Genomic DNA, 27169 nt, shown 5'->3' on the forward strand with positions numbered 1-27169 from the left:
CTATGATCTGTTTTTTAAATGTATCTACTGTCATTCTCACAGTAACTTTGTCACTGACAAAAATATCTTGCAACTGATGGCTGCAAAGTTCTCTGCTCCTTTGTTTGGCTGGAAAAGCTGGGCACTGGTTCATTGGTTTGGATGCAGTCTTTCTCATCCACTGCTTTCAGTACTTCTGGATGAAAGCGATGTAAATGTCTCTTTAGATTAGAAGCTCTGGTAGGAGCATTTTTATATTTGCCTGAATATGCACTGATCTTGGCTTCACAGCATTTGTTTTTGTCTGGATCATTTGTCATACACTGACAGACATAATGTTTTCAATCTTGAGTGATGGTGAAATGTTCAAATACAGCTGATTTAATGTGATGCTTCTTTGACATTCTCCGGTTTTAAATTCTGCATTCACAATCCAAATGACAATTGTTTTTACTAAAAACAATTGTACAAAATTATTGCCAGGTCGTACAACTGATATAGTGGTCATTAATACTGTTATTCCTCATGTACACAGTTAACTGATGCAAAGTTTGTTGAAAGGATAATACTTCTTACAGTCTTCCTCTTCTGAGTAGCAGCTGTGAGACGCACACCAAACATCTAGTATAGAGGAGGAGCTTTACTACTAAGAATTTGCAACACATTTTCACTTTCAGTTTCGTACATTGTAAGTAGGGGGGTTGGGGCTGCATGAGATTAACCAAGTATAAGATTAGATTAGGTCAGTGGAGAACAGTGACACACAAGAAGTAAAGGTACCGTCACATTAAGCGACGCTGCAGCGATATAGGCAACGATGCCGATCGCTGCAGCGTCGCTGTTTCGCCGAAGTCCCCTGGTAACCAGGGTAAATATCGGGTTACTAAGCGCAGGGCCGCGCTTAGTAACCCGATGTTTACCCTGGTTACCATTGTAAATTTAAAAAAAAACAAACAGTACATACTTACATTCCGGTGTCTGTCCCGCGCCGTCAGCTTCCCTGCACTGTGTCAGCGCCGGACGGCCGTAAAGCAGAGCGGTGATGTCACCGCTGTGCTTTACAGCCGGCGCTCACAGTCAGTGCGGGAAGCTGAGGCCGGGGGACAGACACAGGAATGTGAGTATGTACTGTTTTTTTTTTGTTTTTTTACATTTACAATGGTAACCTGGGTAAACATCGGGTTACTAAGCGTGGCCCTGTGCTTAGTAACCCGATGTTTACCCTGGTTACCAGTGAAGACATCGCTGAATCGGCGTCACACACGCCGATTCAGCGATGTCTGTGGGAGATCCAGCGACGAAATAAAGTTCTGGACTTTCCCCAGCGACCAACGATCTCCCAGCAGGGGCCTGATTGTTGCTCGCTGTCTCGCATAACGATTTTGTTAACGATATCGTTGCTACGTCACAAAAAGCAACGATATCATTAATGATATTGTTATGTGTGACGATACCTTAAGAAATGTCTCTATCTCCAGCAGAACTGCTTATCACTGTTGTTCATAGTTTGATAGAACATATACGGTATATTTGAGTAACATTTATAAAATTCATATGAAAGTTCAATTATGAAATATTAACACATTTTTTAAAAAAGTCGGAGTCCGTACATTTCTACCGACTCTGACTCCAACCAGAACTAACTCCACTCCACGACTTCGACTCCGACTCCACAGCCCTGGCTCCCTCACAGCGTCTTGTTCCGATGCCAGCAGCTGCTTTATGCTTGTAAGCAGCGCATGGCAGGGACGTCATACGCTGCTTGCAATCCGAATGGCAGTTGCCGGAATGCTCAGTGCTCTGCACGCCGGGACAGTGTGCCTGCAGAGCAGTGAGTATTCATAGCTCTTCAGTAGGGAGCACAGTGTCAGCCGCCGGCTTCCTGTAAATAATAAATGAGGTATTTGTCACTATTTTGGCCAAAATACACAAGCTCGCATCCCACGTCACGGTCCTCATTTTCTTGCGAGTCCTACACTAAACCCTTCTCTCAATTAAAAAATTCACTGAAAGAGGAAAGGAAAATTAACTATCACTGAGAGAGAAAAAACAGCCATGTAACCCCGGCCCTGCCTGACAGCTGGCCTCAATGCAGAAAGAGTGTCAGTCAGGGCCGAGGTCGCTGTTACAGTCGCCTTTATGTATTCTCAGACTGAAACCAGAACGCTGTAGGGGGAATAAAGTTAATTTTCTCCTCGCAGCATTTGGCTAATTGCGGGCGGCTGGCAGGTTAGTAACATCAGTAATCTACATCAGTATTTGTAATCCAAAAGCAGGCGTGGAACCATGAAAGGAAAAGAATAATATACAAACATATGTACCTCTTCCACGTTTTTCACCCACTCCTTGTTCTGGCTTACAAATACTGATGAAACATACTGACCAAATACTGACAGTAAAGGCAGCAAGAGCCTGTAGCAAACACGGCTGAGTATATATAGATTATACTCCGTTACTACACATAATGATGAAGTGAATCCTGGTTTATTTCGGTAAATGTTACAATATCCTTTCATGATATTTTGTGATGGGCCCATTTAGACCGGCTGATATTCAGGAATAATCATTTCTAGTATATTAATGATCGTTTTGTGCATATGGATGAGGAGTCTGACTTTCTAGACAGGCCATTAAATGACCACCGCATGGCTCCTTGTAGCTGATAGGCAATCGTATAGCAGATGTGGTCAGCCTGTCTAAATGGGCCCATTGTGTGTCAATAGTTAATAGAAATAAGTAAAACACATACAATATACACTGTATGAAAACTCATCTTTAACAGGCAGAAAATAATGCCATCCATATCACTAAAGAGCGATGTTATGATCTTGTTCAGATTACTGGTGACTGCTGTAGGACACAATTTGTAATGATAAAGATGCCCTTATTCCACTGCTCAAGGTCTATTAAATGAAATTAGGAACACCTGCTAGTGAAAAATGTGGCAGAACCTCAAGCCAAGTCCATGAATGGTTTGTGCTGCGGATAATTAAACCTTTCGGAGAGGAAAAAAGAGACAAGCCTGGTGTTTGAGACAAAATGTAACACTCTTGTCTCCCATGTTTTACAAGTCCCTCCAGCAGAGAAAAACCTCTTTTCAGGAGTTTTGACAGGTACAGAACTACTCATTTAAATTTGGATACCATGAGGGAAAACTAGAACAGCAAAATAAAAGGAGACTTCAAGTACAGAAGGCTGACAACAGGCTCATCTTCAAGATATTCATTGTCCGTGAAGATTTCAATAGCAGGATTGGGAACAGGCAGGTTCTTGAACGTCCTTGAGTGTTTATATCAGAAATGGAAAACGGTTTCAAAAATTAATTTTTCCCATTGCATTTCAAAAAGATAATGGGAAGGTTACTCAGTAATGACATCTGGGAATGTGCTGCCAGTTGTTCACTGCTGCTTCTGAATTGTAAAGGAAAACAGAACTTACAGTTGAAGAAAATATTATTTTAAATAGTTTTGCCTTTTTTGTGTATTCCATGCACATTTAGCCCTTGGTCACACCTAATCTTTTCTCCTAATTTCGCCGCTGTTAGGCTAGAAGAGCATGGCCCCCAATGGTGTTCTTTCTTGCTCTTTTCTTTTTCTGTATTAATATAGTATTAAATGTAACCTTCGTGCTCCATGAGTACAGTGAAGGTGTAGTAGGGTCTGCCCTGACAGGCATTACTTAGCAATTTCTAAAAATCACTGCTAAAGAATTAAACAACATTTGAATCGATTAACCCCTTAACGACTGTCGATACGCATTTTAACAGCGGCAGTTAAGGGTACTTATCCCTCAGCGCCGCTTTTTAACGGCGCTGAGAAATAAGGGTATAGCACCCCTCAGGGTCGGAAAATCTTCAGGGTTTCGGCTACTGGGGGTAACTGAGACCCTGGAGAACATGATCAAGGTCGGTTTTTTACGGTCCCCATTCATATGATCACCATTATTCACTGAATTGTGGTGATAACAAGTAAAAGAGAGATTTACAATTTCTCTCTCTTCTGATATGATCTAGCATATCAGAGAAGATAGAAATGGGGTGCCCTGAGCCTCCCCGGTACCTCTGCCATCCCCGGGCCCTGCTACTCCCTCCCCCGGCCCTCCGTGTGATCTTTCTGGAAGATGGTGCTTGACCCTATCACAGTGATCAATGTAAAAAAATAGTAAATCAAACTCCCCTTTTTCACCCCCTTATTTGCATAAAAATGCTAAAATAATGATTTTTTTTTTTCTCCTTTCTTTGGCGTTAGGGTTGTGCTAGGGTTAGTGTTGACTTTAGAGTTGGGCTAAGGGTTGTATTAGAGTAGTGTTAGGGTTATTGTTAAGATTGTGCTAGGATTGCGTGTTTTTTCAAAAGTAAAAAAAAGTCATGACGATATGAATACTAGTGTTGAACTCAAGTGCTTGCTACTTGAGTTTGCATCGGGTGCTCTGGTATGTACCCAGTGTTACAGATCCCCGCATGTTTTTTTTTTTTAGTTGTCTAACAGCAACGAGAGGCAGAGACTCAAGTATGTCACTCCAGCACCCGTGATATTTGATACATACCCGAGCGCCCGATGCATACTGGAGTAGCAAGCCCTTGTGCTCAAACACTAATGAAGACATATTCAATATAACGACCTAATGCTATCAAATTCTGTGTCATACCTGTAGGTTCAAAATCCTCACCATGCCCCTGGATAAAATCCTTGAGGGGTGTGGTTTCCAAAATGGGGTTACTTGTGGGGGGTTTCCACTGTTTAGGCACATCTGGGGCTAGCCAAACGCGACATGGTGCCCGCCATCGATTCCAGACCATTTTGTGTTTAAAAAGACAAACTGGGCTCCTTACCTTCCGAGCCCTGCTGTGCGCCTAAATAGTCGTATTCTCCCATATATGGGGTGTCCCAGTACTCAGGAGAAATTGCACAACGAATTTTGTGGTCCATTTTCTCCTGTTATCCTTGTGAAAATAAAGTTTAGGTCTAAAGTATTTTTTGTGAGAAAAGTTTAAATATTAATATTTTCCTTCCACATTACCTCTGTTCCTGTGAAGCACCTGAAGGGTTAAAAAAAACCTTCTTGAATGTGTTTGAGCACCTTGAGGGGTGCAGTTTTTAGAATGGTGTCACTTCTGGGTATTTTCTGTCATATAGACCTGTCAAAGTCACTTAAAATGTGATGCGGTCCATAACTAAATGGTTTTGTAAATTTTGTTGGAAAAATGAGAAATCGCTGGTTAACTTTTAACCCTTATAACGTCCTAACAAAAAAAAAAGTTTCCAAAATTGTGACGATGCAAAGTAAACATGTGGGAAATGTTATTTATTAACTATTTTGTGTGATATAACTCTCTTATTTAAGGACACAAAAAATAAAAGTTTGAAAATGGCAACACTTTAAAAAATGTTGCCAAATTTTCATTCTTTTCATAAATAAACGCAAGTCCTATTGAAGAAACTTATCATGAAGTACAATATGTCACGAAAAAACAGTCTGAGTCAATGCGATCTGTTGAAGCGTTCGAGTTATTATCTCATAAACTGACACTGATCAGAAAGTAAAAAGTGGCTTGGTCATTAAGGTCAAAATTGGCTTGGTCACTAATGGGGTTAAACATTGCTTTTTGAAAGACAGTGAAGCTATACAATGATTTCTTTTTATTCCTATTTCTTTCTCCCAACAGATTTTATTCATTACAAGCTGCCGTTTTCCTTTAGGTTTTTTTGAGTCACTTTTAAGGGCCATAAACCACAGCACCTTGTTTTTTGCTGTTTTGCATTTTTAGATGGGGTGAATTAGAAGAGTGCAATGTCTTTAGCTAAACTGTATGCAATAGATGGTGTCATTTACACCTGCACTAGGATCCTGAATAACGCCTTCACGCCTTCTGAGGTAAACCTGATCTGCCAATTTTCTCTTTGCAGAACTCAGACAAAGACTGGGATAAAGAGGCCGCTGCTGCAAAACAACTTGAGTATCAGCAACTTGAAGACGACAAAGTCTCTCAGAAATCTGTTTCCAGCAAGCTTTCCAAATCGCCTCTGAAATCTGCAAAAAGACCCAAAAACATGCAGGCTAAAGTCACACTTCTTGACGGCTCCGAATACACATGCGAGGTAGAGGTAAGCTCCTTTATTTATGATCATGTGTCTGAGAAACGAAAATAATTGTCAAATTTTAGCTGTAACCACATTTATATGGGTTACATATAAAATTTCCCTGAACCTTGGTGGCTTGTTTATACACATTTACACATAGTGAATGCCGCCTTGTAACACTGGTTCTGGGTATGATATTGATCGATGAAACAATAGTATTATGTATTTTATACAATGCCTGAATTAATTTAGTGTTACTCCTCTCTTCTAAAGCCTCATTCAGATATCCGTGTTTCACGTACATGTTCTGTCTGTGATTTTTACAGATTGAATGCATACCCATGATAGTCTATGGGGTTGTTCACATGTCAGTTTTTGTTTTTTTTTCTTGGAGACTATACGTTTTTGCAAAAACACATAGATGTCAGTTTTTTACTGGCATTATGGAGAATGCTAATACAAGTCTATGGGTCCGAGAAAATCACGTACAGGCGCACAAATGGCATCAGTGTGCAGTCCATACGCTGTCTGTGATTAACGTTGCAGTAGGTAGAAGCGTTATAGTTTATCCATACGTGAAAATCACTGATGACACTCGGTTCCAAAACACTGATGACACCATTTTGTGTCCATGAAAAAATACAGAGGTCTGAATGAGGTATAAAGTAACTCTGTGAAAGAGTATTGGGATTACGCATGTCGTAAAAAAGAAATTATTGAAAATTTAGTTAAAATTATGCACGGTAACGTGGTAGGTTTATAAAACACTTTTCCTCATGGCTTGCGCACGATTCAGCCAATAACATAAAAAAAGTAAAAATAACGTAGACCTTTTATTAAATTTGAAAAAGTGTTCTTCCTTGCCACATTCTAATTTTTTATTTTAAAAGCTGTCAGACGGGACAGAGAAAGTGTCTCTAATAATATCGCCTGTCCTGTAATAATGTCCCCTTTCCTGTAATAGCGTTCCTCGTCCTGTAATAATGTCCCCTGTTCTGTAATAATGTCCCTCAGCCTGTAATAATGTCCCCTGTCAAGCAATAACGTCCTTCAGCATGTAATAATGTCCTCTGTCTTGTAATTAATGTCACCCATCCTGGTTGCCACCATATAGTAAGGTCTCCATCTTCTAAAAATGTCCCCATCCTTGTCTCCTTCATGTAACAACGTCCCCCATTCTGCTGCTCTTTACATTCTCATAAAAAAATGTCTTCTCTCCTGACTTCGCTCCCTTGGCGAACAACGTCCTCTTCCACCTCCACAGCCGGGACTCTCAGCTATGACGTCATGAAGGGACGCCGACATCAGCAGCTGGCATCTGATTGGCCAGTGGCTGCTATTGATCTTTCCATGCAGGGAGATGATCTATGATCCGCAATACATTTCAATTGAATGTCCGTCTGAGTTGCTAAGATGGACGCGATTGTCTAAGGAGGGCCACATGCATGTTTGAGACCCCTGCTTTAGGCCGATTTCACACGTCAGTGGCTCCAGTACGTGAGGTAACAGTTTCCTCACGTACCGGAGACACTGACTCATATAGACACATTGAAATCAATGTGTCTCTGCACATGTCAGCGTGTTTTCACGGACCGCGTGTCCGTGTGCAAAACACGGAGACATGTCAGTGTTCGTGGGAGCGCACGGATTACACGGACGCATTAAAGTCAATGGGTCCGTGTAAAACGCGTGCCGCACATGGACGCTGTCCGTGTGCCGTGCAGGAGACAGCGCTACAATAAGCGCTGTCTCCCCCCACGTGGTGCTGAAGCCGCCATTCATATCTTCTCTCCAGCAGCGTTCGCTGGAAAGAAGATATGAAAAATCCTTTTTATTTTTGTTTTTTCGTGTTTTAAATAAAGATCCCTGTCCCCACCCCCCTCCCACCCCCTGTGCGCCTGCCCGCTGGTAATAAAATACTCACCCGGCTCCCTCGCAGCGTCCTGTCCTCGCCGCAGCTTCTCCTGTCTGAGCGGTCACGTGGTGCCGCCCATTACAGTCATGAATATGCGGCTCCACCCCTATGGGAGGTGGAGCCACATATTCATGACTGTAATAGGTGAACGCTGCTGGAGAGAAAATATGAATGGCGGCTTCAGCACCAGATGCAAGGGACAGCGCTTATCTCTAGCGCTGTCTCCTGCACGCTCCGTGTGGTACCCAGTCGGCACACGTGTGCCTCACGTGTGCCACACGGATGGCCTACGTGAGCTCACGGACACGGATAACTCCGGTACCGATTTTTTTTCGGTACCGAAATTATCTGGACGTGTGAGACTGGTTTTATATGGATGTTGGAAGATGGCAGTAGAAAGAAGACTTCATATCAAGAAGCTGGAAACACACTTATTTCACCCATAAACAAGAGCTCTGGATGCCATACTATGTGTGCCTGAGCAAAAAAAACATACATTTATCATTTACCTTCTGACTACATTAGTTCCTGTAGATTAATCCAGTCATGTAATCCATTTTCTCCTCAGAAATTGGCGGTAGGCCACTTTCACATGGTGGCAATTTGGTTTGTATTTTGCATTAGTATTTATAAGCCACAGCCAGGAGCGCAGCCCAAAAAAAATCAAAACATGAAAGAAATGGAGATCTTTCCTTTATATGTTTTCTCTTTGTCCTTTCTTCGCTTTTCAACGCTCGGACAGACGTATTCTCCGTCAGAGGGCTGTGTCAGTCCACAATGTTGGTAGAGCAGTATTAGCCCATGGAGTGGTGTGCAAGCGATTTTCTCACGTTGGAATAAAAATCACATATGCACTTGTGTTGTCCATTTTACAGACAGATCAGTGCCTGTACCAATAGCTGGCCGCTCCTGCAGGAGCCGTAGATGGCGCCAGTTACAATTTTGCCAGTAATTTTGATGCTCGTCTGAACTTATGCACAATGCAAAATGCTAGCCAAACTTTTGTTTTATTCTACTGTGAATCTTCTTGTATTTTCTCTGCACAGATGACTGGATTCCATTTTTGTGTTCTGGGTTGTTCACAGCACTTAGGTGACTCAATTCTCAATTAGTAGGTATGAGATTGCAGCTGAATTGATTAAATGGAAATTCTCACCTTTTTTTTTTTTTTTAACAAGCTCTGCTTTAGCAATGAAAATTAGTGTGACATGCCTGCCGGAGGAGGTACTGATGTCTTCTTTCTGCCTTTAGGTGACTAGTACATTTATTAAAAAAAATAAATAAATAAATCAACCTATTCACTAGAGATGTGTAGGAGTCTGCGGATTCCCTAGCTGTATTTTTCCTGAAGTATGGAGTGGGGCACAGCATAGCTATCTTTGATTTAAATCTGATTAAAACATTTTTCGTCTGTGTGCCCACGATGGGTTTCTAATGAGTTTTTGCCGCTGCGTCAAAAACGCAGCATATTACAGTTGCAGCGCAATGGATGAAATTAATAGAAATCTCATGACCACTGTGATTTTTTTATTTTTTTTATTACTCAGCGTAAACTGACCTGCGGTGCGTGTTTCAAATCCATAACATGTCCGTTTCTATTGCGGGTACACATAGTTGTATGTGCAGATTTTTCCCATGGACTAACATTGGGTGCAAAAAATGCAAAGGTCAAAAACGAACATCCGTTTTTAGTTTGTTTCTATGGCGGAAATACATTAATAGCACATGTAATGTGCCCCAGTTCAAGGTCAGTGAGTTCACCGCAGTTCACCGTGAGAAATTTCGGCAGCTGAGAAATCTTACATGCTGAACTGCATTGAACTCACTGAGCTTGAACTTCGGTACACTCACTGACTTTTTCTCACGGTGCTGAGGTCACAGCAGTTAAGGGGCCTGGCTGGGAATGCAGCCTCAGTGACCGGCGGTAATCTCGATGATGTCACCGCTAGTCACTGATTCTGCGCTCGCAGAGCTCATTCCTCAGTGGTTCTCAGCCTGGACGGTCGCATTTTGGCCCTGTCGAGGTTGAAAACTGTTTATCTCCAGACATGGATTACGACGTGGGACAGAACGTCGAACAGGCGAGGGATATGTTTTTTTGTTTTTTTTTTTAGTTTTATTACAGGAGACAAGGGATTCAAAGGAATGGGTGTTAGGCGAAAAAGTGTGGTGTTTTTTTTTCTTCAAATGAAAGACTTTATAATTGCTGTGTGTCATATTGTAAATAAACTATAGAATTAGTAATGGAGAGGTGTCTTATAGACTCCTCTCTATTACTAAGCCATGGGCTTTATGTTGCTGGTCAATACAAAGGTGATGCCAACACCACAAATATGAACCCCATTTTCCACTGCCACAGGGCAAGTGCGAAGAGCTGGGCAAAGCACCAGATTTGGCACATCTATGGGTGGCGCAATATCTATGGCCCCTTACCAACATGAGAATACCAGCCCCCAGATGTCTGCTTTAGCTTTGCTGGTTGACAAAAGTGAGGTGGATCCCAAACCGTTTTTTTTAATTATTTATTTAAAGAATTAAAAAAAAATACGGCATGGCAACCTCTCTATTTTTGATAACTAATCTTGCTGAAGCTGACAGCTGAGGGTTGCAGCTCCCAGCTGTGAGTTATGCATGGCTGGTTATCAAAAATACAGGGGAACCCACACCTTTTTTTTTTTTTTTAATTTATTTATTTACGGCGCCAGCTGATGAATACTCCCATCTGCCACCTCCTGCCCTCCCTATTATCAGCTGAACACAACTCTCAACATTGTCCCCTGGTAGCGCTGATTGCAGCACGAGCAGGGAACAGTGTTGAGAGCCGTCTTCAACACCCAGCGTCGGGGAACAGCATGGTGAATATTGGCACCACATTTGCTATACGCCAGTCCTGTGGTACAGACCCTGTTATTATGGACTCTTTAACCCTTTCCCGACATGCGCTGTACTAGTACTAAGTACTTAAGTACTAGTACTAACATTTCGGTCGCTGGAAACGTTCATTCACACATCAGTTCCATGCGTTTATTGCCGGAAACGTCCCTTCAGGCTTTTTCACCGGACACAAAAAACGTTGCAAGAGACTTTTTTTGTGTCCGGCAAAAAAGCCTGAAGGGACGGAGTCGGCACAAAACGGATGAAACGCATGTCCTTCAGGCACAATCCGGCGCTAATACAACTCTATGGGGAAAAAAAACTGATCCAGCATAAGAAAAAAATGGATCCGGATTGTGCCTGAAACTGCCGGATTGTGCCTGAAAGAAAAAAACCTGATGTGTGAAAGCAGCTTTATACTTGGTTGCACAACCTTTAGCCAAAATAACTGCGACCAACCGCTTCCGGTAACCATCAATGAGTTTCTTACAATGCTCTGCTGGAATTTTAGACCATTCTTCTTTGGCAAACTGCTCCAGGTCCCTGATATTTGAAGGGTGCCTTCTCCAAACTGCCATTTTTAGATCTCTCCACAGGTGTTCTATGGGATTCAGGTCTGGACTCATTTTTGTCCACCTTAGATGTCTCCAGTGCTTTCTCTCAAACCATTTTCTAGTGCTTTTTGAAGTGTGTTTTGGGTCATTGTCCTGCTGGAAGACCCATGACCTCTGAGGGAGACCCAGCTTTCTCACACTGGGCCCTACATTATGCTGCAAATTTTGTTGGTAGTCTTCAGACTTCATAATGCCATGCACACGGTCAGGCAGTCTAGTGCCAGAGGCAGCAAAGCAACCCCAAAACATCAGGGAACCTCCGCCATGTTTGACTGTAGGGACCGTGTTCTTTTCTTTGAATACCTCTTTTTTTCTCCTGTAAACTCTATGTTGATGCCTTTGCCCAAAAAGCTCTACTTTTGTCTCATCTGACCAGAGAACATTCTTCCAAAACGTTTTAGGCTTTTTCAGGTAAGTTTTGGCAAACTCCAGCCTGGCTTTTTTATGTCTCGGGGTAAGAAGTGGGGTCTTCCTGGGTCTCCTACCATACAGTCCCTTTTCATTCAGACGCCGACGGACACTGTTGTAGACTCGGACTGCAGGGCAGCTTGAACTTGTTTGGATGTTAGTCGAGGTTCTTTATCCAACATCCGCACAATCTTGCGTTGAAATCTCTTGTCAATTTTTCTTTTCCATCCACATTTAGGGAGGTTAACCACAGTGCCAGGGCCTTTAAACTTCTTGATGACACTGCGCACGGTAGACACAGGAACATTCAGGTCTTTGGAGATGGACTTGTAGCCTTGAGATTGCTCATGCTTCCTCACAATTTGGTTTCTCAAGTCCTCAGACAGTTCTTTGGTCTTCTTTCTTTTCTCCATGCTCAATGTGGTACACACAAGGACACAGGACAGAGGTTGAGTCAACTTTTTAATCCATGTCAACTGGCTGCAAGTGTGATTTAGTTATTGCCAACACCTGTTAGGTGCCACAGGTAAGTTACAGGTGCTGTTAATTACACAAATTAGGGAAGCATCACATGATTTTTCGAACGGTACCAATACTTTTGTCCACCCCCTTTTTTATGTTTGGTGTGGAATTATATCTAATTTGGCTTCAGGACAATTCTTTTTCTGTTTTAAGACAAAGTAAATGAAGATAATAATAACAAAGAATTTTTGTTTGCAATCATTTTCAGGAAGAAACTGAGTATTATCTGACAGAATTGCAGGGGTGTCAATACTTTTGGCCACAACTATACATTTTAATTAATAGATCTTGGAATAATAAGTTCCACAATTGGATGTGTTAAAAAAATATTACTGTGTTGAGACTCTTCTAAGTTGGTCTCTGCTGTGTACTGTGTAGTAGCTGTGTCCGATCATATAGAACTGCTCCATTTCATACTCTACACAAACTAGAGCTCCTGGCAAGGGGAGAGAGCCACTGGAGCTCCTAGGTTATTGATTTGGCTGAATACATGGCAGATACACTCCTGTGATAAAACAGGCAGGGAAATGTGATATTTCAAAAACCAACAGCTGCTGTTCCCTACTGTTTCTTTTGTATACTCACTTATAAGTGATTCATTAACTACTTCCTTCCCTCTCCAGGAGCTGTTGTATGTGGTGAACTTGAACTGAAGGAGCTCTGTTCGCCACATTTATAAGATTATCTCTACACAAGTATAATTTTTTTTAACACATTCAATTTTTGAACGTTTTATTCAGATACCGTACATTGATTTCAAATATACTTTGTTCGTGGGGTAACCCCTTTAAGCAGTATTTCTTTCTTAAAGACAAAAAAAAACAAACTTGCCTCTTCTGACAATTTTTCCATGCTGGTCTTGGTTGATCTCAACCCCTGGGGTGACGTTCCGTCATATAGGATAGAAAATCACCATATGAGGCCACAATGCATAGAAACCACCATGAAATCACTACTAGCAGCGGAGAAATCAGCAGCAGATGTGATTTTTATTTTAACCCCTATTTTGATAATCTTACTGGGTACTGTAGTTTACCTATTGCATTTTATAAGTTTGATTTGCCCAAATTTCAACTCTTACTAATGAAGCATGACGCATTCAGACAGCCGTGATTTTTATCATATGTAAAAAAAAATAAATAAAATGAGCCGTTGTTCATCAGTGTTTGATCAGTGTTTCAGTTTTTACAACCATCAGTGTTTTTATCAGTGATTTTTCACATATGAAGAAAAAACTGCAAAGCTACCCCCATCAATTACAATGTTAATTATGGACAGCACACACACACTTTACTGTGCTTAATTTTCACAGATTCTTAGACTTGAATGGGTAATTTTAATCCATAACATGGATCAGAAACAGACGTTTGTGATATTTTTTTTTTTGCGGGTATAGTCTATAAAAGAGCAAGGGCATGTGAAGAAATCCATAGACTTGAATGGGAACATGTTCCAGCTGTGAAAGTCACAAATAGAACACGTATGTGATTCACGGATGTATGAATGTGACATTGCAGTCAAATCTTGTTGTGTAAAACGGGCTGATCGAAAGCAACTGGAGCTGTTTGTGGTAATTTAATTGCTAAAATATGTCTCTTTCTGGCTTTCTGTATGGTGCTGTGATGGTTTTTCCCATTCAGTGTGCTGATGATGAGTCACTTGTACATGACCTCATTCCCGAGGCTTCTGCTTCATTCTCTCCGCTGCATGTACTCCACACAAATGTAATGTCTGTCTACACTTGACATCATCAGCTGACAAAATATTACTATGTTGTAAGTTTTGCAAAGTCAAAGTATTGGATTTTGCATTAATAACCCAGCTAATTTTTTAGCATATTAATAATTAGGTTTGACATCCTTTTTGTCCTTATTCTTTTCATCATGTGCGTGCGTGCACTGACTATGCTTAGAACGCTCGGAGCTTAGCGACACCGGCAGATTATCCTGCATTCACATCCACGGTCTCTGGTTGTATGTCCAGATAATACTTCTATATGTAGCACTCATAATTGCTCTATTGTGCTTTTGCAGAATAATATTACAGGCACCAAATGCTGGAGATGTTATATAACAACCATTCTGCATATTGGGAACTGCATTAATGCTGTTATTACAATTTATTTTTTTTTTACATTTTTTTTCTTAGTTTATATCTCCATCGTAAAAAGCCAGCACTAATCTAAAAATAAATCTATAAACCGGTTAGTTAAACCCTTTTAAGAAGATTGTTGACCTAGTGCTGCTTTTGGATCCAAATCAAATCACTGTTTGTTTCTGAACTCGAGCTCGGAGAAAATAAAATGCTTTCCCTCTGTGACCTGATTTGGCTGCGTATGATTGAGGTTTTCTCCCACAGACTCCCACTCGCTGTCAGAGTTGCAGGTTACCCTTCAAAGTGCATTTTGCAAAAAAGTCGTTGCATACCTTATCGGAGTGATAAGCAAGTGTTTTCACAATGTCTTTGAACATTTTTTTTTTAAGACCCTGTCTCCTGCAGGGCTTAATCAGACTGCTGTATTATACAGACGTGCTGTATTATACAGATGTGCTGTCTGAGTAAAAATCGGTCAGTAGGGCTGTTCAGATGACACTTTTCTAACATTTATGAAGTGTCCACATGAAAAAAATTGCAGCATGCACTATTCTCTTCCGAGCATTGGATGAAAATAGCCCATTCAAATCTATGGGTGCGCAAAAAAAAGGACATGGACGTAAAACGTAAAATATGGACACATTTCATTTTGTGGACGGAATTCAGAAGATGTTTCATACACTTGTCTGACCACGGCCTTATACATATCCTGTGTAAATTAATCGGCCACGTTATTAATGTGCATCTTATCTCAACGATGACGTTGTGCCAGACCGGTTAAGCAAAAGACGAACTGCTGATGCCGGGAGATAGTAAAGCCGTTCTCAGAGCTCAGGTCCATTAGCCATAGATTATGGCGTACTGACATGGCCGATGGATGGGGTCCTGTGTATAAATTTGCACCAACTCTACTAGCAGACCTTTCTAACATCACCAACAGATCCGCCTGACCATTTTGGCCGCACTAGCATACCATTGACATATTGATCGAAATACAGTAAAAAACTCATTTATTTAATATAGCATATTTCGTTTTCATGAGCAGTTCATGTTTTCAACTCTTATTTAAAGGGGTTGTCTGGTTTCATAAAAAAATGCGGTCAAGGCAACGCTAAGTAGGTACTATTTAAATTTTTTTTTTGCTTTTGTCATGTTATGTTAAAACAGAAGTAGTCTAGGCAACATTTTTAAATGAAAGTGGACAATCCCTTCAATGAGCATGTATGCAAAACACTTGTCTTCTCGCTCCCCTCTGTCGCTGTAAACCCGTGACACATTTACCTTGGGTTTTATTAAAAAAAAAAAAAAAAATTTCACCATTTTAAAAATTACAAAAAGGAAAATGGGCCAATGCAAAAGTTTCGGCACCCTTAAAGATTTGTGTGCTCAAATAACTTTGACCAAGGTTTCAGACCTTAATTAGCCTGATGGGTTATGGGTTTTCACTATCACTGTTAGGACCAGCTGATGCAAATTTTCCAGCTTTATAAAACCCAGCCTCCTCTAACCTTGTACCAAAAAGAGCAGCCATGGGTTCTTCTAAGCAGCTGCCTAGCACTCTGAAAATGGTGGAGACCCACAAAGCAGGACAAGGCTATAAGATATCAGAACTTTTTCAAGTTGCTCTTTTCTCAGTTTGAAATGTAATCAAAAAATGGCAGTTAATAAGAAGAGTGGAGGTCAAGATAAGGTCTGGAAGACCAAGCATAGTTTCAGTGATAGCTGCTTTTACGATTGCAGGCAGAGCAGAACTCCTGTTTGACTTCAAAAGACCTTCAGAAAGATTTTGCAGACTCTGGAGTTGTGGTACAATGTTCAGACACTTTTGCACAAATATGGAAGAGTCAACAGAAGAAAACCTCTCCTGCATTCTCACCATAAAACTCAGCGTCAGTAGTATGCAAAAGAACATCTAAACAAGCATGATGCATTTTCGAAACCAGTCCTGTGGACCGATAAGTTTAAAATGGCACTCTTTAGCCACTATGATAAGTGATATCTGTGGAGAAAAAGGGCACAGAATTTCAGGAAAAGAACATCTGGCCAACCATTAAGCATGTGGGTGGAACAATCATGCTTTGGGGTTGTGTTGCAGCCAATGGAACATTTCATGCGTAGTAGGAAGAATTTCAACAAATTCTTGATGCAAACATAACACATCTATTAAAAAAGCTGAAGTTGAAAAGAGGATGGCTTCTACAAAGGGATAATGATCCTAAACACAAGTCAAAATCCACAAAAGATTACCTCAAAAGAGACCAGTTGAAGGTTTTACAATGGCCCTCACAGTCCCATTATCTGAAAATCATTTAAAGTCTGTGGCTAGACCTCAAAATAGCAGTACATGCAAAATTACACAGGAATCGCAGAACTGGAAGAATTTGCCAAGGAAGAATGGATGAAAATCCCTCAAACAAGAATTTATAGACGCTTTTCTGGCTACAAAAGATGTTTACAAGCGGTGATCCTTTCAAAAGGGTGTGGTACTAGAGACTAACCATGCTGGGTGGCCAAACTTTTGCATCGACCCATTTTCCTTTTTGTAGTTTTTAAAATGTAAAAGATGAAAACATTATGCTTTTAGATATCATTTCATTATCGATTTGCTTAAAGGGACTCTGTCACCTGAATTTGGAGGGAACAATCTTGAGCCATAGGGGGAGGCGTTTATACCGTTCTGCGTTTGGTAAAATTGATTAAGGAGTTTTATTCTTCAGGTCAGTATGATTACAGCGATACCTCATTTATATCAGTTTTTTATGTTTTGGCGCTTTTATACGATAAAAACTATTTTATAGAAAAAATAATTGTTTTTGCATCGCTTTATTCTCAGACAACTGTTCTGTTGGCAATAAAAAAACACTGTATTCAAACTGCTGTTTTTTGTTGAGTTTTAACAGCGTGTTTTTGATGTGGAATACATGTATAATTTGTCTACAGTACTTGTTTGATAAACTCAGTTTTATTCCCCAAAAATGTTCCTCATTGCTTTCTGTGGGTGAAAAAAATGATGTGAAAACGCTGAGAGAAGAGAAATGCTGATTTTTAAAACCACTGCAGTGCTCAATTTCAATCAGGAAAAAAACTGTGTGCATGAGATTTCTGGAATCTTAAAGCTTTTGATGCTACTGTAAAATACAGCTTATTTTACGTTGGCGAAAAATGCAGATGAAAAAGCGCCGCAAAAACGCCAATTGTGAACATAGCCTAAATTGGCTTTAGAATTTGTCTATGCTGCTAGTTGTTCATAAACTAATGTGGGTTATCAAGTTACATTACAGTATGGTCATACAAGGGCATGTTCCTACGATCAGTGTTTATTCAGGCTTTAATGCATCTGATTTTCCGCATGAATGCCACACCTCAGCTCACTTGTGTTTTTGCATGGGTTTTTGAAGCCTTTTTTGCCACGTATTTTTGTCTCTATTTAGATTAGATGTGCAAAGATGTCGATAGATATGGGGTGGATAGATTTCTGTGAGATATATAATTAGTGCCTTGCGTGTGTAGTTTATTGTAAATATATCTAGCTAATAAATGAAAAAAAATGATGTGGGTTCGCCCTATTTTTTTGATAACTAGCCAAGGAAAACCAGACCACTGTGGCTTATGTTATCAGGCTGGGAAGGGCCATGGATATTGGATCTTTTCCAGATTAAAAATAGCAGCGTTTTGCCGGCTCTCCCCGAATGCCCTCGTGCCATGGCAATAAAGGTAATGGTAGTTGTGGTTGATGACAGTGGTGATTTGTCAGAAATCACGGCTGCCATCAACCCCTTGGCTAAATAATGCAGAGGTGTCTATCAGACACCCCCATTACTAATCCAGTAATAAAAAAATGAAAACACACTGAAAAAACACGTAATTTGAATACAGATTTACCCACACTAGCCCTCATTCACTAGTTTCTTGAAAAAAAAAACATACCGTGCAGATCCGTAGTAATCCAACAAATCCCAAGTAGTCCAGAAAAGGATACCTGAAAGACTGAAATAAAAACAATAGATACTCCATTGTTCACCAATGTGTTACCGGAAATGTTCCCATGAAGCTCCAATGTCTCCGCCGACTGTGAAAAGCAGTAAAGTGACTTCTATTCACATGCATCAAGTATTGACGATCAGTGTGGCCAGGTCTCGCTGAGAGTTGTTGTCAGTCCCAGAGGGCCTGTAACTAGCAGTCACTTTGCTGCTATTCACAGTCGGCTGAAACATCGGGAACGTGGACCACACCGGAGCTTCATGGGAACATTTTGGGTAATAAATTGGTGAATGAGAGACTGTCCATTGTTTTTATTACTATCTTTTTATATTTTTCAGCTATCCTTTTTTGGACTTCTTCGCATTTGTTGGATTACAGCAGACCAGCATGGATTTTTTTTTTAATTTTTTTTTTTTTATAATAAACTGGTGAAGTCTTTACAAAAATCGTGTTTTTCTGTGTGTGGTTTTATTTTTTATTACCACTTTAGAAATGTGGGTGTCTGACACCTCTCCATTACTAACCGCAGGGTTTGATTGCAGCTGTGATTATTGACAAATCACATCTGTCATCAACCCCGACTACCATTATCCTGATTGCCACCGCTCCAAGGCAAACGGCAAGAGTCGGGCAAAGCGCCGGAATTGGCACATCTCATGTAATCCTTCAATTCTGTGGTGGCTGCAGGCTCTTATTTTTAGGCTGGAAGGACAGCTGATCGCTAATCACCGTGGCATGCGCTTAGGGATCAGCTGACGCCGCACAGTCTGAAGAAGGCAGAGGGAGATGAGTGAGAGGCAAAGATATGCACTGTGCATGCCCATGAATCCCATCCCTGCAGTGTGAATAAATCAGAAGACACTGCGGGGCGGGATGCCAGGCAGCGCGGCCACACAGGCGCAGTCAGCCTGACATCAAATGATGTCAGAAGACAGGCAGCGCTAACTGCGCATGCCAAAGGGATAACATAACAGCGCAGGCTCCGGGACAGATTCAAAAAATGCTGAGGAGGCGGCGCCCGGCGCCAAGGGGGTAGGAATGACGGCTGTGCTGCGTCTGATTAGGAAGGAAAGTCCCGCCTCCCTGGCGATTTCACGGTATGAGGGGTCACATTTTAGAAGTGTTTATTTCAGCGTGTGCAGGGAGCATAACTAAAAGAGCCACCTTGTCCAAATGCAGCATTAGTGCTGCACAAGGTGGCTCTTTTAGTTACAAACGCCTGGGGGGTGGAGGGGGGGGGGAGTGACAGGTTCCCTTTAATGTTACATAATGGCATCATTATATTAAAATAACCTTACATTTTTTATATTTCCCTCTTGCCATGTGATTAATTTAACAATTATTTTGAAAAGTTTGTATTCATGTTGGCATGTTGCAGTTACATGGAAGAACACGCTTTTTGAGACTTCCACAGTAGTTTGGTCTCACAGTGCAGATGAAGTGGAGTTGTCTGGACTGCCCTGCTGCTTTTTGTTCTGTGACCCCAGGTTAGGCAGTGAATTTGTGTGGAATCATACTGTATGAAATGTTACACACTGGCGAGCTGTTTGAAAGATGTGTATCTCAAAGTGAAATTTCTGCTGGAAGTCCCGTGATGCGTTGACCTAGTTTAGCATTTGTACTGCATTATCTGGGGAATCCAGTTAAAAGAGCGCATCCACTTAGTTGTTAGAGAGTTGTCATGCAGGATTTTCAGTGAAAGAACTCTTCTGCGTTTCATTCACGTAACATAATTTTATACTAAATTAAATGACTTCTGGCTCCGATGGATGTACAAATGTTTTGTTGAAGCTTTTTGAGATGCAACTTATGGTACCTATTTCTTTCATTTTTTGGAATGGAGTCCTCATTTGCTTTATGAACTAGCTTTATACGAAAGTTTACATTTTTAATTATTAGATTAATAATCTTGTTTCTTCTTAAGTTTTAAGTTGTATTTAAGGAAGATGTTCACTTACAAGTAATTTGACAGCTGATACATGCTTCCCAAGCCACAGCCAGCATGTATCGGGCACTAGCTGTATGTTTTCAGCCATATATGTTTTGTTCTGCAATACTGCAGTGTTTCAGAGAAAAACATACTTCGTAAGCGGCTGGGGACCGAGTTGCACTAGAGACTAGTTGGACAGGAGGGTCTCCAGTGGCTTCTCCATGCACTCTCTAGTTGGACAGTTTTCTGCCTACATGCTTGTATACTTCTCAGCATTGAGATCTCATTCAGATGTTTGTTTTTTGCTGCACGTGTTTTAACCCATACCCCAATATAAATAATGTTCACGTGTCTGTGATTTTTTTTTTTGCTCATTGTAGACCTGATTCATAAACACTGGAGTTTTGTATTCCAGTCTTAAAGGGAATCTGTCATCACATGACCTCTGTAAACTATTAATATGGGCATACAGGTTATAGACTGCTGAGAAAAGTCCAACTTGTGTGCCTCATATTAGATGCCTTGTTGAACATTCCTCTTTTATCACTTTAAATAAATAACCTCTTCCAGGCTATGGGGAGGATGCTGCCTGGAAGATAACTGCCTCCAGAGCTCATTTTTCATAAATTACCAGTGTGATAAATAATGGCCGCTATCGACTCTCGTGATCTCACTGCAGAGCTGTGTGTGGTTATACCTGACACATCTGCAAATTTTTCTCAGCTTCCATCTCACTGACAGACAGGGTTGTAATATTGTTACAATTCAGCAGAGCTCCAAGACCTTTAAAAACAGGTTTGCAAGAAGACCAAAGTTAATTTCTCCTGTTCTGGATTAGTTACTGGTCTTGCACTGATATCTCTCCTTCATGTGAAATAATCTCTGGAGGCAGAGTTATTTTCCAGACACCCTTCCCAGAGCCTGGAATAGGTATTTTCCAGGACGTCCCCCTGACAGCACTCTGGAGGACGTCCTCCTCCTCCTTGCAGGGACAGGAAAAATAACACAAGAGGCTAAAAGGTCCCACTCCGCCCCCTTTCCTTTAGTGTTTTTCCTGTCCCTGCATGGAGGGACACACGAGAGTCAGCAGAAGCTTACCGGACCACAGGGCTTAGGGGGATGGTGCGGCTGGTCCAATATCTTTCCCCCTTGTCGGTAGCCCAGGGCAGAAACTTCCTGAGTGGGAGTCCCTCTGCCCAGAGACCAGTCGAGCAGACGGGCTCCTGGGTGAGCCGCTTCCTTCCGGCTCAGGCGCCATGCTGCACAAGAGGCGCCGGCGCCAGGAGGGAGAAGAGGCGTGGGAATCCACATGCTCACATACGAGCATGGAGGGGTCGGCAGAACCTCCGGGCATCAGCGTGCGTACCACTGCGTGTAACGCGGAAGTAAGTGAGAAGTGTTGCGAATCGTCATTTCCGGTGACGTCGGTGGACGTCATTTCCTGTAAAATCGGCGGCCTAGCATGCGTTCCACGCAGAGATAGTCGTCATAATCGAGCGCTGATCCAGGTGATAGCAGCGCATGGTCATCCAGCGTTCCACAGCAGGAGGAGTAGCGGGCGCCAGATTTGAATCAGGACGCACAGGGCAACCGTGGTAACTCAGGCCAGAGTCACGAGGTGGCACAGGGGCCAGAGCTGAGGTCTGCAATGCCGGAGACAAAGGGTGAGTGCAGCATTGCTGCTATATCCTTCTGGCAGGGGATGTCACATTTACACAGCCCTGATTATTTTTTTTAACAAGATATGGAACTCAGGAGTGAGGAGGGGGGGGTAAGTGCGCATAGCGCAGATGTACCTACTCACTTATTTCTAGACACTAAGCAGTACCCATTCTTATGCTTAGGATAAGGAGGTTCAGCAGACATCCCTCCCAGCAACTAAAAAGGCAGGCAAGACTTTGGCAAAGTCCAGACGATGCTCCATATGTAATGTAAAGCTGCCTGAAGCATATAAGAAAGAGCTTTGCTGGTCCGGTATCTCTAAGGTTGTAAGAGAGGAACAACCGTCATTCTTATCAGAAATGAGGAGTTTAATTCGGGAGGAAGTACAAAGTTCGTTAGCTACCATGACACAGCAGTATCCCTCCAGCCCAAGTCCGAGTTGCAAAAGACCACGAATGGACCTGGATCAAGGGGATATAGATATTTCATCTAAAGAAGAATCAGACTTTAGGATTTCGGATCAGGAAGAAGGAGAACTAACTCTAGGAGAACAGGATCAGGGAAGGAAGTTTCTCTTTCCTGTGGAAGACACAGAAGAATTAGTGCAAGCAGTGAGAAATACGATGCAGATGAAGGAAGAGCCGCGTCCAAAGTCCAGACAGGATTTGATGTTTGGAGGGCTTACATCGCAAAGACAGACGGTGTTCCCAGTGAGCGAACACATCAGACTGATGATATTACAAGAATGGAAGGATCCACACAAAACTCACAAAAATTTCCATAAATTTTTGGCCGAGAGAAAATAATTATATCTCTCCCAATGTTTTTGCCCAAATCTCTGGGACAACCTAGGATACTCCCCAATATATATAGAACAGAGAAACGGAGTATATAGATCCCAATACACATATTTAAAAATATATGTTTTTTATTGGTCATCAATATTATGCAAACATTACATCAATAATATAAATACATATACAACACAGGATAAGGTGAGGAGGAAACGGATGGTAGCGGCGAAACAAAGGGAGAACTATATCACATCCCTGGGGCTGCTAGTACAAACTCACAGATATGAGGACTTCATGTGAAAAATATCACAATCCCCCATAGTTAAATTATTAGTTAAAGTGCCATAGTGCAAAAATATTATCATTTCTAAGTACCAAGCAGCTTACCCATCATGTATGGATGTCTTCCCAAGTTCCGCACGCAGCCCCCCTGACGCACGTTTCGCGGTCTGCTTTTACAAAAAGGGGTCTCTGTGCATGCTAAAGTAAGGGACTTGCTCTTTTGAGGGTCAGTATTTTGTGGCTGTGTTTTCGGCAGTATTTTGGGGAGAAAACTGTATTAGTATTATTGTGGTATAGGATTGTCCCTTATTGTCTACATCTCATATACTTACCTATGGGTCTTCTCATCTGTATCATTAGTGTATGCACAGTGGTGTCCATATAGGCATTTTTTCTATTGGATATTACCTTATTCGCTTTAGCACAGGTGTAGGCCATATTATGGGCTTTGTTTCTAAGGAACAAGTGTGTTGCTTTTTTAATTGTTTTTAAACTATTTTCTGTATTGCTTGTTTCATCTGTTTTTCAGTGTAATAAAAATTGTTCTATTTTGCTAAAACCAATGTGTGGTGATTAGTGTTGAGCGATACCTTCCGATATCGGAAAGTATCGGTATCGGTTTGGATCGGCCGATATTCAAAAAATATCGGATATCGCCGATACCGATACCCGATCCCAATGCAAGTCAATGGGACCAAAATATCGGAATTAAAATAAACCCTTTCTTTCCTTGTAGGTTCATTCTACCTGAAGGAAAACAACTAAGAATAATGTAGGATGTATGGGGGAGGTGGCGGAGACATTAAAGGCAATGAGGATTAGTCCAATCAAATAGAATAGCATGTTTTTTTTTTTTTTTTAAAGAAGTTCGGATTGAAAAAGATATTGAGTATGTAAATTTTTTTTATTTTGTCAGATATTGATGTTTCACTATTCCACGCCCTTCCCCTTCTTTTTTTTCTTTTTTTTTTTTTTCTTTTCCCACACTTTCATCTTCATCATCATCAGCATCCTTGACATCAACTTCTTCACCTTATTCATCTTCTTCTTCATCTTCTACCTATTTTTTTTTTTATTACATTCTTCATATTCATTTTCTTCAACTATTATTATTCTTCCTATTCTACATATTCTTTTTATTCCACTGTTATTATTCTTCCTATTCTACTTCTTCATCATATTCTCATTTGTGACAGGCATTCCCGTAGTTGTTATCTATAAAAGTTGGAAGATTACACCTTCCGTTCTGCCAGTCACAAAAGTTACATTTGTCCGCGTTCAGTTTGGCCTGCAGCATCAGGCTTTATCCAGGGGCACCACGAGGAGGAACGGACTCACCCCCATACACTGCTTAGTCTTCTTCTGCATATAATTTAGATAATATCTTTTGCTCTGATATTAAGTCTTATGCTTAATGTTCTTCTGCTCTTTGTTCTGCAGCCTCTTGTTCTTCTGCTTCTCGGTCTTCCATGTTGTCGTCTCCAGGGTCTTCGTCTCCAGTGTCGTCATCTCCGCCGTCGTCGTCTCAGCCGTCGTCGTCTCCGCCGTCGTCGTCGTCGTCGTCATCGGGGTGGTCTTCCGGGTCGTCGTCATCGGGGTGGTCTTCCGGGTTGTCGACGTTAGGGTCTTCAACTTGGAAATGTAGCAGAAGGTACAAGAAGGCTGAGAAAATGCCAAGAACCAGCTGATGGAACTGGAACTCGGATGGCTACCCGAAGGTTCAAGAGCCTATGGAACTACCGAGGACCAGCTGACGTTACTGGAACCCGGTTACTAAGCAGGAGGTACCCGTGCTAAAAAGCACTACCAAGGACCGCCTGACGTTGGCGGAACTCGGATACCCAGAAGGAGGCACCTAAGCCAAAGGCTCTGCCCGGAACCAGATGACGTTACTGGAACCAGGATGGGGAGCAGAAGGTACAAGAGCAAAAGACACTGCCGAGAACCAGCTGACGGTACTGGAACCCGGAAGGGTAGCCGAATGTCCAAGAGCCAATGGAACTACCAAGGACCAGCTGACGTTACTGGAACCCGGTTACTAAGCAGGAGGTACCCGTGCCTGAAAGCACTACCAAGGACCACCTGACATTGGTGGAACTTGGATACCCAGAAGGAGGCACCTAAGCCAAAGGCTCTGCCCGGAACCAGCTGACGGTACTGGAACCAGGATGGGGAGCAGAAGGTACAAGAGCAAAAGACACTGCCGAGAACCAGCTGACGGTGCTGGAACCAGGTGGTGGACCCGAAGGCCCACAGGAGAGGAGAGAACAGCTAGGCCGCGAGGCAGCCGCAGTTACCGAACCCCAACAGTCCTACAGGGGGAGCTGGGCCTACTGGCACTACAGAACCAGCCTTGACTACCAGTTCACGCAGCCCACATAGGAAGCTCCTAAACTGGAGGCACCCTGGAGTTGGCTAACTCGACCGCCCCACGACGGGGCAAGCATAGGCGTCTCAGTGAAGTTGACACAACCCGGAAACAGCTGACGGTGCTGAAACCAGGCTTGGCACGAGGGAGTACCTGTGACAAGAACACTGCCGAGAACCAGCTGGCGGTGCTGGAACCCGGATGCGTTGCCCCAGTGTGCAAGAGCCAATGGCACGACCGAGGACCAGCTGACGGTGCTGGAACCCGGTTACTAAGCTGTAGGTGCCCGCGCTTAAAAGCACTACCAAGGACCGCCTGGCGTTGGCGGAACTCGGATACCCAGGAGGAGGCACCTAAGCCAAAGGCTCGGCCCGGAACCAGCTGACGGTGCTGGAACCAGGTGGTGGACCCCAAGGCCCACAGGAGAGGAGAGAACAGCTAGGCCGCGAGGCAGCCGCAGTTACCGAACCCCAACAGTCCTACAGGGGGAGCTGGGCCTACTGGCACTACAGAACCAGCCTTGACTACCAGTTCACGCAGCCCACATAGGAAGCTCCTAAACTGGAGGCACCCTGGAGTTGGCTAACTCGACCGCCCCACGACGGGGCAAGCATAGGCGTCTCAGTGAAGTTGACACAACCCGGAAACAGCTGACGGTGCTGAAACCAGGCTTGGCACGAGGGAGTACCTGTGACAAGAACACTGCCGAGAACCAGCTGGCGGTGCTGGAACCCGGATGCGTTGCCCCAGTGTGCAAGAGCCAATGGCACGACCGAGGACCAGCTGACGGTGCTGGAACCCGGTTACTAAGCTGTAGGTGCCCGCGCTTAAAAGCACTACCAAGGACCGCCTGGCGTTGGCGGAACTCGGATACCCAGGAGGAGGCACCTAAGCCAAAGGCTCGGCCCGGAACCAGCTGACGGTGCTGGAACCAGGTGGTGGACCCCAAGGCCCACAGGAGAGGAGAGAACAGCTAGGCCGCGAGGCAGCCGCAGTTACCGAACCCCAACAGTCCTACAGGGGGAGCTGGGCCTACTGGCACTACAGAACCAGCCTTGACTACCAGTTCACGCAGCCCACATAGGAAGCTCCTAAACTGGAGGCACCCTGGAGTTGGCTAACTCGACCGCCCCACGACGGGGCAAGCATAGGCGTCTCAGTGAAGTTGACACAACCCGGAAACAGCTGACGGTGCTGAAACCAGGCTTGGCACGAGGGAGTACCTGTGACAAGAACACTGCCGAGAACCAGCTGGCGGTGCTGGAACCCGGATGCGTTGCCCCAGTGTGCAAGAGCCAATGGCACGACCGAGGACCAGCTGACGGTGCTGGAACCCGGTTACTAAGCTGTAGGTGCCCGCGCTTAAAAGCACTACCAAGGACCGCCTGGCGTTGGCGGAACTCGGATACCCAGGAGGAGGCACCTAAGCCAAAGGCTCGGCCCGGAACCAGCTGACGGTGCTGGAACCAGGTGGTGGACCCCAAGGCCCACAGGAGAGGAGAGAACAGCTAGGCCGCGAGGCAGCCGCAGTTACCGAACCCCAACAGTCCTACAGGGGGAGCTGGGCCTACTGGCACTACAGAACCAGCCTTGACTACCAGTTCACGCAGCCCACATAGGAAGCTCCTAAACTGGAGGCACCCTGGAGTTGGCTAACTCGACCGCC

General features: G+C 43.0%; 1 protein-coding gene across 45 annotated transcripts in view; it reads left to right on the forward strand.

Annotated features, from left to right (window-relative positions):
* Positions 1-27169, forward strand: part of EPB41L3 (erythrocyte membrane protein band 4.1 like 3) — a 474479-nt gene that overhangs the window by 270946 nt on the left and 176364 nt on the right. For 39 of the 45 annotated variants that reach the window (XM_069731098.1, XM_069731103.1, XM_069731129.1 and 36 more), the window contains exon 3: positions 5886-6083. In XM_069731098.1, coding sequence (XP_069587199.1) covers positions 6030-6083 — 54 coding nt within the window. In that variant the 5' untranslated portion in view covers positions 5886-6029. The remainder of the gene's footprint in view (positions 1-5885; positions 6084-27169) is intronic. The other 6 variants (XM_069731114.1, XM_069731099.1, XM_069731115.1 and 3 more) reach the window with 1 other exon arrangement.

Source organism: Ranitomeya imitator, chromosome 6, assembly GCF_032444005.1.
Source record: "Ranitomeya imitator isolate aRanImi1 chromosome 6, aRanImi1.pri, whole genome shotgun sequence".
NCBI classification, from domain to species: Eukaryota; Metazoa; Chordata; class Amphibia; order Anura; family Dendrobatidae; genus Ranitomeya; species Ranitomeya imitator.